Source organism: Dermacentor silvarum, chromosome 9, assembly GCF_013339745.2.
Source record: "Dermacentor silvarum isolate Dsil-2018 chromosome 9, BIME_Dsil_1.4, whole genome shotgun sequence".
Lineage (NCBI taxonomy): Eukaryota > Metazoa > Arthropoda > Arachnida > Ixodida > Ixodidae > Dermacentor > Dermacentor silvarum.
In genome coordinates, this window is record NC_051162.1 from 164,467,720 (window position 1) to 164,487,608 (window position 19,889).

Here is a 19,889-nt window from a genome sequence, read left to right on the forward strand (position 1 = left end):
TGGTGCAGTAATGTTGTTTTATCCAAGACCTATGGAGGAAGAGTTTCTGATAAGGAGTTGACGTTATCATCTGGTGAGCTGTCCATACCCAATATTATTATATTAGTGCAATGCTTTCAGTAACTCAGCCAGTTTTCTCTTCGGCACAGGATTTATGGACCACCTACAAAGTGGCGACCAGGTTCTGGCTGATCGTGGCTTTCTCCTGTTCGAGGAATTCTATGAAAAAAATGTTCAGCTGATAACACCAAGCTTCACAAAGAACCGGGTGCAGCTCCCTGGACAAGAGGTCACAACCTCAAGGAGAATTTCCTCAACACGAATTATTGTTGAGAGAGCCATTGGTCATCTCAAGAAATGGCGCATAATGACTGGGACTGTTCCCTACACATTAGTGGATGTTTACGACGAAATCACAACTGTAGTAGCTGGGCTTACAAATCTTTGCCCACCACTGTCAAAAAGAGGTGAGCGATATGGCTATACAAAATTCCGATTGCTCTTGAAGAAAGTGTGCCCTGTGACGCTGCTAACTATTTTACCATTATTTTCTAGCTTTAGTGCATGTTAGCATATGGGCACATAATGATGCAGAGATCGCATGTATGCACCAGCTTGTACCATGAATCTTGCTTAGCGGATTGATTCTTACAAAGCGTAGTGTTACCAGCTGCGTGCCTAAAACAAACTGCTCACACATAGAAATAACCAAACAAGTGGATTTCACAGTCAATTTTCAGAGTTCGCCCACGAGACACCATGTGTACTGAAAACGCTTTATTGCAGGTATAGTGCATAACAGATATCATGAAAAAAGGCGTAGGTTGCAAGATATCACAGAAATTTAGCACAATTTAAGATGCCATGGGAACACTTGTGAAAGCACTAACAAGCACCATCTCAAGATTCTTGGGTTTCACATTCAGTCTTTCTTCACTGAGTATTAGAGTGTAGCAGAAAAGGAATTCTCAACATTCACGAAACTTCGCAGTGCATAATAGTACTTTCAAATGTTTGACGATTTGATGTCATCAGGAGTGGCACAATATTCGCCAGTTCTTTCAGTACCAAAAACCAGAGAAATTGAAGATTTAAACAAACTGTATTAGCAACATATCCATTGGGGATGGTTGCGAATACAGCCATTACAATCGCAAAGTGTTCGTGGTTATAAATGGCTGTTTTCAGTTAAGTTCACCAGTGAGTGATAACATTATAAACACGCTGCAGTTGCTTAGTAGCTTTGGTGTTGCACTGCTAAGCACGAGGTCGCGGGATCAAATCCTAGCCACGGCAGCCACATTTTAATTGGGACGAAATGCAAACACTGCCATGTACTATGCATTTGGTGTACGTTAAAGAATCCCAGGTTGTAAAAGTTAATCCGGAGCCTCCATAACATTATAAACAAGCTACGGCTAGGACTAAAATGGGAAAGGGCATTTTTAGACTCGGAAAATCCAATATTTGCACCAAGATCGAAATAGGCATTTATAGGCACAATAAAAGTGCCCCTAACATGTTTCTAGTCCCATAGTTCATGCTTAATGTTAAATAGGCACGATAAGTATGTGAGGAAAAAAAATAACCATTTTGCCTAAAGTTCTGGTCTCCAGTTATGATGCATGACTCCACAGTGTTGGCTATATTATGCATGCAAAAAGGACTGTGACATTCTCAACACAACTTTCTGAAATACCAGTTGGTAAAATTGCACTTGCTTAACATATCACACACATAATACGATTGCTAAAAATACAAGTATTGTTCTATGGCACTTATAAAATTACAAGCACCAAGCGAGCTCACGAACATATCGGTTGAAATAATGTGTATGACTCATTGTTGCACTCAGATTCATAGGTGCTAAAGTTTTCAGAAAAAAAGGTTGAATGGCACTTGTATAAAATATGGAGCAGTAATTAAACTCGTAAAATATCACATTTCGTTGACTAGAACACATATCATGCTTCATTGATAATGAAACACGAAAAGTAGAAGTAACTGTGTTGGCAAACATGGTGCACAAAATTACACCCGTACTGTGCACTAGACAAAAATTCATAACCACTAAAATGGACACTAAAAGGCTAAACTAAATATATAGCAGTATCACACGTTTCAGTTTGGCAAGTCAAGAATGCAGTGGACTTTCAAAGCCGATTGATATACTTGCGGCACCGAATCGTCTTCGCCGTGTTCTCACCTTCCTTGCCATTTTTTGTCCATGTCTGCACTTTCTGCCTTGCTCTGGTGTTTCCTTACCGAGGAAGCTTTTTGTTCCGAGTGTGAATGCTAACACTGAGAGGATAAGGGGGCCATTCAGTCTTTCACTGTGCATCTATCTCAATGGTGGTGGTACACACACGCATGAAAGGCAGGTGCATCACAATTTTTTTTCGAGGAGACCTTTCTGCATTCTCGACTTATCAATGACAGTAGAACACTGTATCACATGCTTCATTGATTGAACACTGTATCACATGCTTCATTGAGTTCAAAATTAAATTCGCATTCTAATGGTAACAGACAGCAGAAAATTGTATTGAATGGTGAACATACCGTATCACAAACAGCATTACACAACTTTACTATTAAAAGACACTAAAGAGGAACATTAAATTAGTTCCATCTGATATGTTATCAGAATTCACTAAGTTTGGTCTTTCGTTCCTTATAAGGAAGTGTAGCATTTGTGTACTGATGCATTGACTAGTCCAAAGCAGATGCAGTCATTTAACATGAGGAGCTAGCACAGAAAGCCCATGTTTCATTTCTGTATCTTTTCCAGCTGACCAAGACCGTGCTCATGGCCAAAATAATATTTTGGCATCACCCGCCGTGGTTGCTCAGTGGCTATGGTGTTGGGCTGCTGAGCACGAGGTCGCAGGATCGGATTCCGGCCACGGCGGCCGCATTTCGATGGGTGTGAAATGCGAAAACACCCATGTACTTAGATTTAGGTGCACGTTAAAGAACCCCAGGTGGTCCAAACTTCTGGAGTCCCCCACTACAGCGTGCCTCATAATCAGAACTGGTTTTGGCACGTAAAACCACATAATTTAATTTTTTTAATATTTTGCATTACACCAATGTAATTTATGAATTCAGTGTAACATTCCTCCTTAGTGCCTTTCCAATGTTTCAAAGTACAAAAAATTATACATTTGGATGTTTTTGAATACATGTAAAAAGCTTCCAAACATAAACTGCACAAGCCATGTTTATATTATGCTCCTAGTGGAATAGATTCTGAGTGCGTATAGTTCTACACAGAATTGCCAAAAATTATTCTGGGCATTACAATGTCCTTTAGAAAAATTTTGAAGCTCTCTTTGTGCGTCTGCATAAAACTCTCATCCCTTTCTACTACTACCAGATGCCCGCCCCCATCAACGTGAATGTAGAAGTAGCACTTTGTGATGTTGTCCAGGTTTAGATGAAGCTGAGCTTGCACCTGGTAGTAGTAGGGATGACTTTCTTTCAATGTCCCATTGGCTGTAAGGCAGAACCCCTTCCTCTTCTGACCTTCAGCTACCAAGTCTTCGGGACTGCAATCTCTTAAGCAAAAAAGGCACTTAACTTCAACCAGTGCAGGGTCATGGCAATCACATCGGAAAATTCCATCAGGGCTACAGCCAAGGAGTGGATAATTTGGGTTTATCATTAGTCCACATGCTTCAATGCGTGCATTAGAATGCATTGTCTGTAGGTGTTCAAGTAGCCGCTCTTTGGCCACAGGCTCATTTGTGACACCGTACAAAACAGCAGGCACGTTTAATGGCCGCGTGCTGAATATCTTATTCAGCAGTGTCGTGCACTGCACTCGTTTGGACAGACACACATCTTTCAAAATTGATGCCGTCACCCTGCCTTTTCGGTGCTGGTGCCACAGGGGATTATTTGCATGCGTTCTTGTTGCAGATTCAATCCTCCTTGCCTCATTCTCTGTTATAGAAAATTTTTCTATAACTTCGGCTGCCAAGGCGCCCACATTTTCATTTCGAAACCCCTTTGAATTTAGAAGCCTGGCGGTATATGCGGACAGTGGTACTTCCAGTGTTACCTCTAGAGTAGAAGTAAAAGAATTTCGAGGGTCAGTGGCATCTTCTGGTACTGTTGCAGCAGCAACTACTCCTGACTGGCAGGTTGTTAGCGTAAAAAGCCTTGCCGAAGGTGCAACCTGCAGGAGAAAAACGAGAATTGCAGCCATTGAAATGTTAGGAGACCAATGTTAAAGTGCACTTGGTTAAGCTTGTTGTATGTTTCACCTGCTGCAGTCTTCCCAGGAAGCCTTTTACATCGGGGATTCCTTTCAGCTTCACTGCTCCACGTTCTTTTGGCACTGTTGGCATTGGCCCATAACGGTGCCACTGATGTGATATCTTCTTGGTTGGCTTGGATGGGATCTGCAAACAAAATTAGCATACATAAAACTGCACTAACTAGTATATTTGCTGGCACTGTTATTTTATAATGGCGCATCCAAACTGTCAATGTGCAGAAACTCCTGGCTTGTACTATTTTGCAGTAGTATTGCAATGCTAAAACCTATGTTGTCTTCTTTTACTATTACCTTCTTCAGGCGAGGCTGCACCCACTGGCATGGCAGATCAGTTGGAGCTGGATGGCCTGTGTTAACCTGTGTCCAAAAGTCAACAGCAAAGCAAACTGCAGCACTGTGACTGCAGACCCGCCCCAACCTGGAAAAATGCAAAAAAAAGAGGTTTTTGTGTTTCTTGGCTGCTTAAGGTGTCTTGTGAGTTCATTCGAAGAATGGGAGCAGATACTGGACTGACAGCCGTACCGAAGAAAAAAAAGACAGATTCAGTAGCCCTGCTGCTGCATGACAAAAGTGAGAAGCAGCGTGCACTGCCAGCATGCGGAATCAAGGAGGAAGAGAAGCGGAGAATGACGAGAAAAGTGGACGTCACCTTCAACCAGGGAAGAGGCGGGTTCCAGAAATCGGTTTAACGAAACTTTGAAATCAGTGGGAAGAGGCGAACTAGCGAGGACGTGAGCTGGAAAAAAGCACCCCTAGCTTCCTACTCGTCTAACCTGCTCCTCTGGCCAATACTCCCTACAACAACGGCCTTATCCTGTGCTACGGGGTCAACTTCATGTTCGATATGACAGCAACAAGGAATCAAGAACTCGTACACTCCACAGACTATAAAATTAAGACGTTGAGCTGGTGTAGTGCACGCTCAGTCAGTGACAATTAAGATACCAATGCAACTGTAATGTAATATATGGACTAACACCTATTTAGTCTACCCAGAAGGTGCCTTGAATTTGGTGTTTACTTAGTGTTGTTTCTTCCTGTAACGTGCTTGAAATTTCTATGTGCTTGGTTTGCTGTAATCCCTGTTCATGTCCTTGTCACATGCATCGAGAATCATGAGAAATAATTGGCGAACCTGTGAGGATCTCTTCACTGCAGTTTTTGAGCAATGTAGAACATGAATTTCCACAAGTTGGATATTGTTGCACAAAAGACAGGAACTATGTCTAAGAGGTGAAGAACTCCCCAACTTCTTCTGTGATGAAAAAGCTGCCGTGGTGATCATGAATGCAAAGTACACAATGGGGGGAGCAACGAACTCAACTAGACTAGGAAAATGCATAGCTAGTGGAGATAGTACAATCAAAATTTTGGCAAAGGAAGGGGAAGACAACACTGCTGCAGAAGTTTAGATTGATAGCGGAAGGATTTCAGAAGTTTTCAGAAGTACTAGCCCATATGATGCTGAGACTGGGAAGCAGTTTGCATTTCGTCCCGGCAACTATTTTGACAGATAAATAGCAGTGTAGTGCAAAAATAAACAATGGAAATAGCAGTGTAGTCGATATTTTTTTTCTTACCCCGCCATGCACGAGCACCTGGTATCTTCAATTGCACCCTCCTCAGTCACGGCAATCCAACACTCGTACAGAAGCCCGGACCTCTGTGACGGGCTCACAAACCCTTTTAAAATACGCAGTCCCGGTCGCGGCACTGCTGTTTTAATATCATGGACTTTACCTGCAGAAACATATTTTTGAGGCAACATAGTTCATAAAGTGTTAACATCTTGAGTATAAACAACGTAGTGAAATGATGGATTCATAAAACATTTTCCCAATAAGGAGCACAAAGTGCAGTCAATGTCTATATTAGTTGTTACATTCTAATGCAACTATTTGGTAGACTGTAGAGACCGTACACTACATACCAGATTTAACATACTGGTAGGCATCCAGGGCACGGAATGCGTTGGCAGCAGCACCATCGTGGCTAGCCTTTTCCACGAAATACCGGCATATGGCTGCATAGTTAATTTGTGTCCACAGATGCTCGCCTTGCTCGTAGCGAAGGTTTCTGGAGCTGTCCACGTTGAAGTTCCTTGAAAAGGAAAAATATTGCACAATTTAAATGGACCGTTCATTAGTTTTGACATACCCCTACGTGCAAAATTATAGGACTGTGATCTAGGTTGTTGAACCAGCTGCTACTCAACTGCCAGAGCAGTCGACATTTTTATGGTACTGTTTAATTCAACCACAGAACAGCACAATAAGGGACAGAAATGCCAAATCTGTTGTCGGATGATGCGCAAAAGCTGTTCGAGAACGGCATATGAATTCGTTACTTCTGCATTGATGTGTGTAGCATGTTTATATTACTATAATCGCAGTGTTTTATAGCTATTCGCAAAGTTGCTAAGAGATACTCAGTAAGCAATGTTTCTGAATGGAGCTGTAAACTTGTTTCCCACCTCAAACCGGTGTCTTGGTGCGTCGTTTGCCTGGGTACCAGCTGGGAAGGCTGTGCCTCCTGGATACTTGCATGGCTGGCTGGTACAGAGCTTCAGTAAGAAAAACCCAAGTGTAAAGGATTAGTGTTATGCAGTTACAAGAACGTCAAGTTTTGTAAAGCTGCCGATAATCAGTGTGAAATGTGTTCGAGTGGAGCTGTTTGCTTGATTCTCATCTCGAACTGGCGACCAGCTTTGTGCTGAGCTGAGAAAATGAAGTTGCCTGGCTGGTTTGGTCAGAACTGCAAAAAGACAGATGCTGTCACTATGTAAACAAGAAAAAGCGCACTACTATTGTATTTAAAAAACGGTGACACTGCGTTATTGGTAATTCTAAGTGTTTCTCCAAGCATTTCTTTTACAAATCTATTTATTCTATACCTTATCTGGTGCACATGCGTGCCGAACAGGCTGCAGCAACGCGTACAAAACACGCACCAGAAGATAAAGTGAACGTCATCTCGGCCAGTCTGTTTGCCAACGCGATGCAGATACGTAAAGGCCCACCAAGCTCGATTTAGATCCCGTGGACAGATTTAGTTTTTAAAGCCTTTTCAGCACTGCATTCTTATCGCGGCTAAGCTACAGCTGCATTTGCGAACGGACGATTCAACATTTTGCCAGGCTGCCGCCGCTGCACGCTTAGTTCCAGTAACATAGGGTACCCATTGCACTCGGTGAATATTGATAAGAGCTATTATCCCCCACAATAACAGACGACAACAGAGCAGGGCCGCTATTTTGTAGCGATGCCTTTAATGTCATAATGCCTTTTCGCGCTTATCGCGCTTTGTCAGGGTCAGAGCGACGGTCCGCTCGCGTTATCAACGTTGATATCGTCAGCCGACCGTCGCTCTGACCACTTACAAAGCGCGATAAGCGCGAAAAGGCATTATGACATTAAAGGCATCGCTACAAAATAGCGGCCCAGTACAACGACGTGTGTAAAAACAGCTGAGCGCCCCGCCACAAAGAAAGCCTCAAAAATAAACACGTTTGTGGCCGACCCGCTGTAGCATGTACATTACTGAAAAGTTACAAAACCCGAATGGTGGTTAAAACTAGTACAAAGGCGTAAAAACAAAGGCCACGCCACTTATACCAGAAAAACAGAGATTCGTGACAGCACGTACAGTCCGTCATTTGACACTTCTATTTAAAAGGTTATTTGGCAATGACAGCGTATGCTTACCTTTCGTAGTCTGTCCTAGGTGCGGCCATAGTAGGGTGCACAAGGAATCAGCCGCATAGATGATTTGTTGCGATCAGGAAAGCGCACGGAGACATTGCGTGAGCGACACGCAACACGTAGAAACGACTGCGGACGGAAAGCTGTTGAACCGGAAGTCGATGCAGACCGCGCGCATCCCATGAACCTTTACGAGTTTACGCCTCACCTATTGCAACAGAAGCCATGCTCCTCATTCTTTTCCTGACGCTTTATTTCGTAATACGCATTCCCATACGCGGCTGCTATTGGTCGCTGCAGTCGGCTACACCGTGGCCGCCGCGGGGTGCCGCCACGAGTCCACTGGCTAAGCGCACTACGGCTCGCTGAGGACAACCGCCTTTGGCTTATGTTTAGCGCATCGTAGGCACCAAAATCGGAAGTAGAGGAATATACGTTAACATTCAAAATAAAATTTGGACTACATGCTCCAGTGAAATTTCGAAGGTGGAGCGTCGTGGCCACGCTCCACTCCGCCGTAGCCTTCGAAGTGGAAGAACTTGAACTAAATGCTCCGGTGACGTTTCGAAGGCGGAGCGTCGTGGCCATGCTCCACTCCGCCGTAGCCTTCGAAGTGGAAGAACTTGAACTAAATGCTCCGGTGACGTTTCGAAGGTGGAGCGTCGTGGCCACGCTCCACTCCGCCGTAGCCTTCGAAGTGGAAGAACTTGAACTAAATGCTCCGGTGACGTTTCGAAGGCGGAGCGTCGTGGCCACGCTCCACTCCGCCGTAGCCTTCGAAGTGGAAGAACTTGAACTAAATGCTCCGGTGACGTTTCGAAGGCGGAGCGTCGTGGCCACGCTCCACTCCGCCGTAGCCTTCGAAGTGGAAGAACTTGAACTAAATGCTCCGGTGACGTTTCGAAGGCGGAGCGTCGTGGCCATGCTCCACTCCGCCGTAGCCTTCGAAGTGGAAGAACTTGAACTAAATGCTCCGGTGACGTTTCGAAGGCGGAGCGTCGTGGCCACGCTCCACTCCGCCGTAGCCTTCGAAGTGGAAGAACTTGAACTAAATGCTCCGGTGACGTTTCGAAGGCGGAGCGTCGTGGCCACGCTCCACTCCGCCGTAGCCTTCGAAGTGGAAGAACTTGAACTAAATGCTCCGGTGACGTTTCGAAGGCGGAGCGTCGTGGCCATGCTCCACTCCGCCGTAGCCTTCGAAGTGGAAGAACTTGAACTAAATGCTCCGGTGACGTTTCGAAGGCGGAGCGTCGTGGCCACGCTCCACTCCGCCGTAGCCTTCGAAGTGGAAGAACTTGAACTAAATGCTCCGGTGACGTTTCGAAGGTGGAGCGTCGTGGCCACGCTCCACTCCGCCGTAGCCTTCGAAGTGGAAGAACTTGAACTAAATGCTCCGGTGACGTTTCGAAGGCGGAGCGTCGTGGCCACGCTCCACTCCGCCGTAGCCTTCGAAGTGGAAGAACTTGAACTAAATGCTCCGGTGACGTTTCGAAGGCGGAGCGTCGTGGCCACGCTCCACTCCGCCGTAGCCTTCGAAGTGGAAGAACTTGAACTAAATGCTCCGGTGACGTTTCGAAGGCGGAGCGTCGTGGCCATGCTTCCACTCCGCCGTAGCCTTCGAAGTGGAAGAACTTGAACTAAATGCTCCGGTGACGTTTCGAAGGCGGAGCGTCGTGGCCATGCTCCACTCCGCCGTAGCCTTCGAAGTGGAAGAACTTGAACTAAATGCTCCGGTGACGTTTCGAAGGCGGAGCGTCGTGGCCACGCTCCACTCCGCCGTAGCCTTCGAAGTGGAAGAACTTGAACTAAATGCTCCGGTGACGTTTCGAAGGCGGAGCGTCGTGGCCACGCTCCACTCCGCCGTAGCCTTCGAAGTGGAAGAACTTGAACTAAATGCTCCGGTGACGTTTCGAAGGCGGAGCGTCGTGGCCATGCTCCACTCCGCCGTAGCCTTCGAAGTGGAAGAACTTGAACTAAATGCTCCGGTGACGTTTCGAAGGCGGAGCGTCGTGGCCATGCTCCACTCCGCCGTAGCCTTCAAAGTGGAAGAACTTGAACTAAATGCTCCGGTGACGTTTCGAAGGCGGAGCGTCGTGGCCACGCTCCACTCCGCCGTAGCCTTAGAAGTGGAAGAACTTGAACTAAATGCTCCGGTGACGTTTCGAAGGCGGAGCGTCGTGGCCACGCTCCACTCCGCCGTAGCCTTCGAAGTGGAAGAACTTGAACTAAATGCTCCGGTGACGTTTCGAAGGCGGAGCGTCGTGGCCATGCTCCACTCCGCCGTAGCCTTCGAAGTGGAAGAACTTGAACTAAATGCTCCGGTGACGTTTCGAAGGTGGAGCGTCGTGGCCACGCTCCACTCCGCCGTAGCCTTCGAAGTGGAAGAACTTGAACTAAATGCTCCGGTGACGTTTCGAAGGCGGAGCGTCGTGGCCACGCTCCACTCCGCCGTAGCCTTCGAAGTGGAAGAACTTGAACTAAATGCTCCGGTGACGTTTCGAAGGCGGAGCGTCGTGGCCACGCTCCACTCCGCCGTAGCCTTCGAAGTGGAAGAACTTGAACTAAATGCTCCGGTGACGTTTCGAAGGCGGAGCGTCGTGGCCACGCTCCACTCCGCCGTAGCCTTCGAAGTGGAAGAACTTGAACTAAATGCTCCGGTGACGTTTCGAAGGTGGAGCGTCGTGGCCACGCTCCACTCCGCCGTAGCCTTCGAAGTGGAAGAACTTGAACTAAATGCTCCGGTGACGTTTCGAAGGCGGAGCGTCGTGGCCACGCTCCACTCCGCCGTAGCCTTCGAAGTGGAAGAACTTGAACTAAATGCTCCGGTGACGTTTCGAAGGTGGAGCGTCGTGGCCACGCTCCACTCCGCCGTAGCCTTCGAAGTGGAAGAACTTGAACTAAATGCTCCGGTGACGTTTCGAGGCCGTCGTGGCCACGCTCCACTCCGCCGTAGCCTTCGAAGTGGAAGAACTTGAACTAAATGCTCCGGTGACGTTTCGAAGGCGGAGCGTCGTGGCCATGCTCCACTCCGCCGTAGCCTTCGAAGTGGAAGGCATTGAAGAAGTAACGGGAGCACAGCGGAAGCCGTGTTTGATTGCCAATAACTCCGCTTCTGCTGAACGCATTGAAGTACTTTTTGCGGCAAAGTATTTCTCAAATAGCCTATTTCCCAAAAAATTGCATTTCTCCACTTCGATATGTAGTGGTTCAGGGCCCATTTAATAGCGCTAGAGAGGTTTTTGTCAGCGCTTCGTATTCACCCCTTCATAGGATGTCCAACGTAATAGCAAGAATTTAGGAAGTACGTGTGGAAAGTGAAGGCACTAAAGTTTTGCCATAGGCATTGGGCTTTGATTTTCTTACTAGTGCGAAATGCGAAAACACCCATGTACTTACATTTAGGTGCACGTTAAAGAACCCCAGGTTGTCCAAATTTTCCGGAGTCCCCCATTACGGCATGCCTCATAATAAGATCGTAGTTTTGGCACGTAAAACCCCATAATTTTATTTTTAACCTTGTTTGTATTGTCAAGTTTTTTTAGACCTATATCTCAATTGATGTGTTTTTTTTCTAAGTTCTCTTTTAAAGAATCCAATACATTCATGCCTAATCACACATAATGAGTGCGGTCCGTGTATTGAGTGCAGGTAGCGTTCTCCACTGATACATGGGTATATAGAGACACAGCTTCTACTTCATATCTGCCTAGTAGTGCCTACCAGGTGCAGCTTGAGGCATCATCCAATCATAGTGCGCAAACCAATCATAATTATCCAGGCGCGTTGTCCTTTTAATGGGACCAGCACCCTTGCCTTTGTAATGGTGCTGTCCGAAGCCCGTCTAATGCTTCGAGCCTAAGTAGAAGTTTATTATCTAGGCCGAGCTAGGCCGAGCCTTTCTTTCTGATGCTTTGAGGGCACTACTCGACCAATGCCGAATTGTTCACCGTACAAGTACAGCGTACCATACACAAACTAACGGCATGACAGAGCGATTCAACCGTACTCTTGGTGATATGCTCTCAATGTACGTCGCCTCTGATCATTCAAATTGGGACCAAGTTCTCCCTTTCGTGATGTATGCGCACAATACTGCGGCCCAAGCAACTACTGGATTTCCCCCGTACTTAGACGAGAACCATCTAATACGTTCGATACAATTCTTTCATATAAACCTGATGCGTGTGAAAGTACTCCGCTGTCTGAAGCAGCTCGACATGCTCAGGAATGCCGCCACTTGTCCGCTCTTTTTCCACCGAGGACCAGTGGCAGCAGCAATCCTGTCAACCTGCTGACCGTTCTCCACCAACTTTTTCCCCTGGCTCTCTCGTCTGGCTTCGGGTAACCGCTACCACACCCGGCTACTCCGCAAAACTTGTCGCGAAATACCTCGGACCCGACCGCGTTCTGAAGCGAACATCCTCCGTCAATTACCTGGTGGAGCCCCTCACGCCATCGACAGACCTGCGCCATCGCGGCCGCGAACTTGTCCACGTCTGTTGCATTAAGCCGCATTATGCTGCATTATGCACCCAATAGTAGTGTTTTCGCCTTAAGCCGCCAGGATGGTGCCTTTTTCTGCGGAGGGTGATTGTAATGAAGAAAAGTAGCTTGCGCCCCAGCGGCATCGCCACCGGCATAAGCTCGTGGTTGCTGTCCTTGGCCGAACGCTTGTGACGGCTCCCCGTTCGCCTGCGTTCATTGCTAATAAACCTCTTAGCATAATATTTATTGCAATGTAATATAATATTGCAATATTTCTCGGCGTTTTGTATACTTCGAGTGCTGCTGATAACTTTGTTGCCTGCTATATCCGTTCTGTGCATGTATTCTGTGCCGTCTACCCGATGTCCTGTTGAAGCTTGGATTGCATTTCTGATCTGGGCTTCTCCAACCTTGGTGGCATTCAAACCGTCCCTAAGGCGGATGACGATCTATATGCCACTTTTTGGTAGTTTGGGTATTCTTGGTATTCTTGGTCTGTAGGCGATATGTAGTTGTTCTAACCATTGCACACTTCTCACGGAGTCTTGCGTCGGCTTGCTTGCTTGTTGCTGTAGTTGTTGCTTATTCGTGTCCTTGTCACTAGTCAGCCATCCAGATTCTTCATTGCAATCATCTGGTGCGATGTCTATTCCTTCCACCTCCACTATTTGAGCAGGCCCGCTGGTTAGGTCCTGACGGTTAGCGTATACTCCCGCTGTTTTGTGCTAGCTTTACTCACCATAGCGGCGTTGGCATTGACGGTGCCAGTTGCTACACCTCAGCCACGCAGATGCTTAGCGGGCGGGCGCTCTCTTCGTTAGGGTTAACGAGACGGTGGCGTGGCGTCGCAGGATTCTTCCAATAAAATATTTTGTAGAGCTCCGAATCAGATGCGGGTGGTCTTAGCGGAGGGCTGATAACTTCCCGATGACATCCTTGGTAATGGTAGAATACACGGAGTAATGCTTCTGCCGGCACAGCCTCGGAAAGCTGGAGCCCATACCAGGTGCGTCCCGGACTTTGCATTCCCGAACTTTGCGACGAAATGCATTGGCGTTCCAGTTACTTTCTAAACAAAACGTCGTTTTATGCATTCACCCACAAAAGTAACTGGAACGCCAATGCATTTCTCCTCAAAGTTCGAGAATGCAAAGTTCGGACGCAAAACAAGTAACTGGAACGCCAATGCATTTCTCGAATGAACGAGAACTACGAGAGCACCACACGAGGACTCACACGCGCGCACCAAAAATCTGATATATGCGTGCGCGGCGGCCGCGTAAGCATCACGCACCCTTCATCCTGCATTCTGCATATGCGCACTAGGCAAAACGTAGCACTCTTACATACGCGACGCCATTGCATATGCAACGTACGCAGTACTAAAAGTGCCTATCCTTGAAAAGTGTCAGTTAAGTTTCTCCAAACAGTCACGCATGACACGTCCAGTCTCGCACGATATATAAAAAAAATTGGGTTCATTCCGCTCTGTGAAGGCGGATGACCAGCGAAGCCATAGCACATCACACAGGTTTATGAAAGGGGTGTATGTATTTATTTTCATCAGTTGGTAATGGTAGTGACGATAGCTTTGTGATTCCTGTGATATATACTGATTGGTTTGGTTACAGCCTTAGACAGAACCTCGGCCAATGTTAAATCTATACGCGACCGTTGTTTAAAACTTGAGTGAGTTTGCTGGGTGTGGCACTTCAACCCAAATTCTTCTACCACAAACTGGCTGAACCAATTCTTATCTGGTTTTGAAATGTCCAGACTGAAGTCTCCAACAATGAATACAGGGGTAATGCCATCACGGCTAAACCATGCGGAATGAGTGGTCATGAACTACTCGATATCACACTTGGGTGTACCTGAAGATATACATACACAGCGGATATCGCAATTCCGTCTTTCATTTCTATGGCACAGACATCCATCCCAACAGTCAGTGTCATTGTTCTCTTGCGAGTTAAGGATGTATGGTGGCACATCTTGTGTCCTTTGCGTAAATGCAACGCCTCGTGAGTCCGTGGGCTGTTCTCGAATGATTCCTGTGTACACATCGACTTGAAACAATGCAACTTGATTTATTTATTTCATTTCTTATTTATTATGATATTATTATTATACGTGCAATGCTTAAAGCCTGCTTAATCTCCGCTGCGCCTAACCCCGTATTTCTCTACCTCCGGGATCGGCCAACGGTCACCTTTTAACGCGATAGCGTAAAGAGCCCGTGTCGCAGAAAATACGGTGTCGGCGTCCCCGTCGGCTTCGGCGTCGGCGTTAAGCATCGGCGGAAATAATCACGCCGAACCACATCATCGCCAACCACCCCGACCACACACGCCCTCCACGTGGCGCAATGCGCTACTGAACAAAAATTGAATTTCTCAAACTAAAATCTGTCAGAAAAATCGTAAAGTACGAATTAACCACAACCTACAGACGTGATAGCGTCGGATTGTAATCTCAATATACGAGAAAAAAAGCCTGATAAGCAGCCAGGGATCTTTGCTATCGCGTTCTTAAAGGCGAAGCTTAAGCGTCCTCCAATTGTGATGGTGTTTCGCTGTACTTTGGTTCTAGGCAACATTGAGGGGAATGTTGAAAACCAAGCCTTTCTAAATTTTTGACACTCGCGCGCCTCGGGGAAATAGCAAACAATAAATAAAATAATAAAAAAAGATCCTAGGGCCTTCATATTTTGATATAAGACGGGCTAAATTACTCGTGTAAAAATGTCTTCCCAACAGTGCATTTGTGTTCAAAAGTGAAGCCGACTTTAAGGGGATCAGTGTAAGCTTGGTCTTTGCAAGCTGGCTTTCCCACCTTGTGTGTTGCAGTGAAGCCTACGCATAAAGAAAAATGTGATGCGAACGCAGCCCGATAAAGCTATCGGGTTCCACTTTAAAGCCGAAACTTAAGCGTCCTCCAATTTTTAAGCGAAGTTTCATAGGCTGGCAAGTGTCGGCGGTGGTGATGTCACGCTGAAAAGTGGGCCGATCCTGGCAATAGTTCAGAAAGGGTCCAAGCTCAATGCCACATACCCCTGTCGTGTGAGCCACTCCTGATGATAGTGCAGAAAGGGTATGTCACAAAAGAGCACACAATCTAAGTGCGCGCTGCGCGTCACTCAAGCCAGCAAGGAACAAGCCAGCCCCGCGGCAGCTTCGACAGAGGGAGAGAGCGCATACGCCAGAGATAGCCGATGCGATCAACGGAGTCTACAAACAAAAACAAGATACGTGAAGGCGACGGTAACGAGAGAGAGAGCGCGCCGAGACACCCTCCGACCTGGCGAGTCAAGAGAGTACTACAGCGTTAGCGTGCGCCTACGGATTAGTCGCCACCCTCTTCGACGACGATCCGACGGCCGCGGTTGAAGACGCGCGAGAATTGACTAGAAGATTCCCAGGATTTGTTCATACTACGGGATTACAACTCCGACCAAAGGTTCCAGAACCACCGGCGAAGAGAATAAAAGCGCCGTGCAGGAATCAGAAGGGCGATCAGACCGCGCCGGTGAAGGGATGTGACGTGAAGACCGACCGTCTGCGGAAGAAGGGGATTCCCCGGCAAGCTAACCGAGGAGATCATCGAGCGTCTGCATTTCCGGAAGTTCCTTCGAAATTTGCCGCGAACTTCTCTGAGATCGTCCATCTCAAGACCAGCATGGGTGAATACGATTGGACATTTTGTGTTCTTACTCATTTGCACTTTACGTGATGAACTCTTAGTGTTTGACGCTAATTATTTTCCTGTGTTTTGTTAATATCCACCTGAATTGTATTGTGACGTGTCTAGCTGAAGTGTGCACGTGTGTATGTAACTGGCTTGTTTAAGGAATATATTTTGTTGAGTTTTGACAACTCTGGGCTCTGACTCGGTCTTTGCACCACAACCGGCGCTCGCTAGCGCACCAGAGGGCCCCAGCGAACCAGAGAGCGGGTACCATACACTTCTGTAAACATCTCAGCGAAGTTTTGCTGTCGTACGCGGTGCGTGGAGCTCGCAAACGGAGCGCTAAGTCACCTTGCTGTCAAACGCCCTCGTTTCAACAGAGCCATGATCCTCACTCTCTTCTGTGTGCTTTATTGCGCAATAAAGCGCATTCCAACGCTCGGCTGCTATTCGTCACTGCGGTCGGTTACACTGTGGCCGCAGCGGGGTGCCGCCACGAGTCCACTGGCTAAGTGCACGGAGGCTCTCTGAGGACAACGGCGTTTGGCTTACGTTTAGCGCGGCGTAGACACCAAAACCGGAAATTTGAACTGCATGTCACGGTGAAATTTTGAAGGCGGAGCGTTGTGTCCCCGCCCCACTCCGCCAGCCTTCGCAGTGGAAGGCATTGAAGAAGGCAGGGGGATCACTCCCGAGGTTGTGTTCGATAGCCAATAACTCCACTTCTGCTGAACGCATTGAATTACATTTTGTAGCAAAGTATTTCTGAAATAGCTTATTTTCACTACAAATGTTTTTCTCCACTTCGACAAAAAGTGGTTGAGGGCCCCTTTATTTGTCCTTGCTTTGGTGGAGTTATTTTGGGAAACTGATAAGTTGGCTTTGGAATTTGGCCGGCATTGGCGTCTCCTTTACGGGGTGTGAGAGGGTCCAAGCTCAATGGCACATACCAGGGACAAGAAGAAAAGAAATGAAGGAAGGAAGGAACACAGAAAGAAATATAGAAAAAAATCACCAGCCCTTCCCCTGTCGAGAAAAGGGGGGTAAGCGAAGCTTGTCGTGTGTGTATCTGACCTTCGTCAGGGTAACGTTCGGAAGCCGTCGCCTCGGGATTCTCTGATCGTCGTTGAAGGAGGGCCTCGGCTTCGGAAGCCCTCGCTTCAGAATCGTCGGGTCTTCGCTGACGGCGAGCCTCGGCTAGGGAAGCCCTCACGCAAGAATCGGCACGTCGACGACGAGCCCTTTCCCGAGCAAGTTCACGCTGGCGTTCATCAAACGCAGCTTGCTCCTTTGCACAGCGCACCACGCGTCGCCTTGCCATCTGTTGGCCGAAACTATTCTGAGGCGAGGGAAGCCCGGAGAAACGCGCACCAACCCACTTTCCTTTCATGTCCCTAGGGACTCGCGACTCACCAAACAAACCTGATCGGTCGCGCGCGTGTCACGTGATCACGCGCGTAGCATATCCAATGCGGGTGTGCGCCGTATGTGATTTTATTCTTTTTTTATATATTTATTTCTTTCTTCCTTCTATCCTTGCTTTGTTCTTTTTCTTTCTTTCTTTCTTGTCCCTGGTAAGTGCCATTGAGCTTGGACCATTTCTGCACAATCATCATGATGGGCCCATGCGACAGAGGTATGTGCCTTTGAGTTTGGACCCTTTCGGCTCATCGCCAGGATCGGCCCACTTTTCAGCGCGACACCCCCACTACCGCCGCCGACACTTGTGAGCCTATACAGCTTCGCTTAAAAAGAAAGAAATCACTTGCGGCGCGCACCTGCATTGGATAGGCTACACGCGTGATCATGTGGCACGCGCGCGACCAATCAGGTTCGTGTGGTGTGTCGCGAGGCCCTATAGGGACACGAAAGGAAATCGACGAGGGTGGCGATGTGAGCTTGTTGGTCTGTCATCATGGAATGGTATTTGGAAGCGTAAAAAAAAAAACATACGGACACGAGAAGAAACGACGGCGAATACAAGCGCGTGTGTTCATCTTCATTTCTTCTCGTGTCCGTGTGTTGTTGTTTTTTTTTGCGCTTCCAAATACCATTCCATCATGGAAGGAAAGCGGGTTGGCGCGCTCCTCCGGGCTTCCCCCGCCTCAGATAAGTTTCGGCGAACAGATGGGAAGGCCACGCGTGGTGCGCTTTACAAAGGAGCAAACTGCGTTCGATGAACAACGGTGTGAACTCGCTCGGGAATGGGCTCGTCGTCGACGTGCCGATCGTAGCATGAGGGCTTCCTTAGCTGAAGCTCGCCGTCAGCGAAGAGCCGACGATCCCGAGGCGAGGGCTTCCGAACGTTGCCCTGACGAAGGTTGCATATACACACACGACAAGCTTCGCTTACCCCCCTTTTCTCAACAGGGGAAGGGCTGGTGATTTTGTGTTTATTGTTGATGCGTGGACACGAAACCTACATGGCACCCTAGCCATATACAGCTTCGCTGTAATACGGTACCTCGGTGTTCACAACTACGTGGGCAAGCTCTGCTCATAGCGATGGTAAAAGACTGACGGGAAATCATCATGCGCCGCGACATATGCGAGACCATTTGTGTCTTCGCAAACTGTTACAGCTCCCACAGAAATAGTTCTGTATCGTTATTTCTTTTCTTCTTTTTATCTCATTTTTCACGCTCGTTGCCAGCCTTTCCCTCTACAGAATAGCCAACCGGACATATCGTCCGGTCAACTTCCTTTTCGTTCATTTGCCTTTAATCTCTCTTTGATCGCGCAGTGTTCGTAGTGGCAGAATTTTGTACTTTCTGTTGTCGTTAGGCCTTCTCTCAGCAATGCCGCGCCAGAAACTAAAGCGAATGTTTTCCAATTAGCAACGCTAGGAAAGTTTCGTGCGCATAAGGTTCAGAATTTTTGTCGGGTTGCGCCGTGCTTATATCAGCCAGCTTTATTGCGGACACTGAGTCTAAGATAGTAGCACTGCACTCGGCGCCTTTTTTTTATTTGCCGCACACAACGCGTGAATTATTTAGAAGTTATTTCATTGACGAAACGTTATGACCTTAAAATACTGAACACGCAATAAACGTGGGCGATTTCAACGACGGGGTTCTTGTTCCGTCGTTTCTGGGCATTAGAAAAAAAATAAAGGCGAATGCTTGTACTGGGCCTTGCAAACCTCAAGACATAGCGAAGCTGGCCGATTGATTGCGTCTCTTGGTTCTAGCTAGCTTATCTCTCTCTCTCTCTCTCTTTCTTTCTTTCTTTCTCTGGCTTTCTCTCTCTCCTTCTTTCTCTCCTCTCTCGCTCATTTTCTCTCTCTCTATCCCAAAGGAAGTAGTGTTGCAATCATGAGTACAATACAACCATATGGTTCCCATAAAGGCACGTTCCGCAAGCCTGGCTGTATACCGCAGTGGTTATGACGCTCGCCTCTGGACCGCGGGTACCCGGGGTCGAATCCTGCCTTGCCAAGAAGGACCTACTTTAGGTGCCAAGAACGTTCATTTTGTTTTATTTATCTCGGGCGAGCGCAGACGCGCAAGGATGACGTCAGGGCGCATGCGCAGAAGCATGCAGCAGGCGGGAGTTCGGTGGAGCCGTATCCGTGTGGCGTCACCTAGTTGCCATGGCTACGGCGCAGTAGTTCCGTGCCACACGCACAAATTACGTCTGGCTTAAACTGCGGAAGAAGACGACGACTCTCGAGCCAATGCTGATGAAGATAATTTCGTGACACACGCACAAATTACTGCTGGCTTAATCAG

At 47.5% G+C, this 19,889-nt stretch overlaps 1 protein-coding gene across 1 annotated transcript; it reads left to right on the forward strand.

The window, feature by feature from the left end:
- Positions 1-44: 44 nt before the first annotated feature.
- On the forward strand, positions 45-5,019 carry LOC125940131 (uncharacterized). Its single transcript, XM_049655845.1, has 3 exons — positions 45-73; positions 150-467; positions 4,586-5,019. Exons 2-3 carry the CDS (start codon positions 155-157, stop codon positions 4,639-4,641), a joined length of 369 nt encoding a protein of 122 aa, XP_049511802.1. The 5' UTR covers positions 45-73; positions 150-154; the 3' UTR covers positions 4,642-5,019.
- The last annotated feature ends 14,870 nt before the right edge of the window (positions 5,020-19,889 follow it).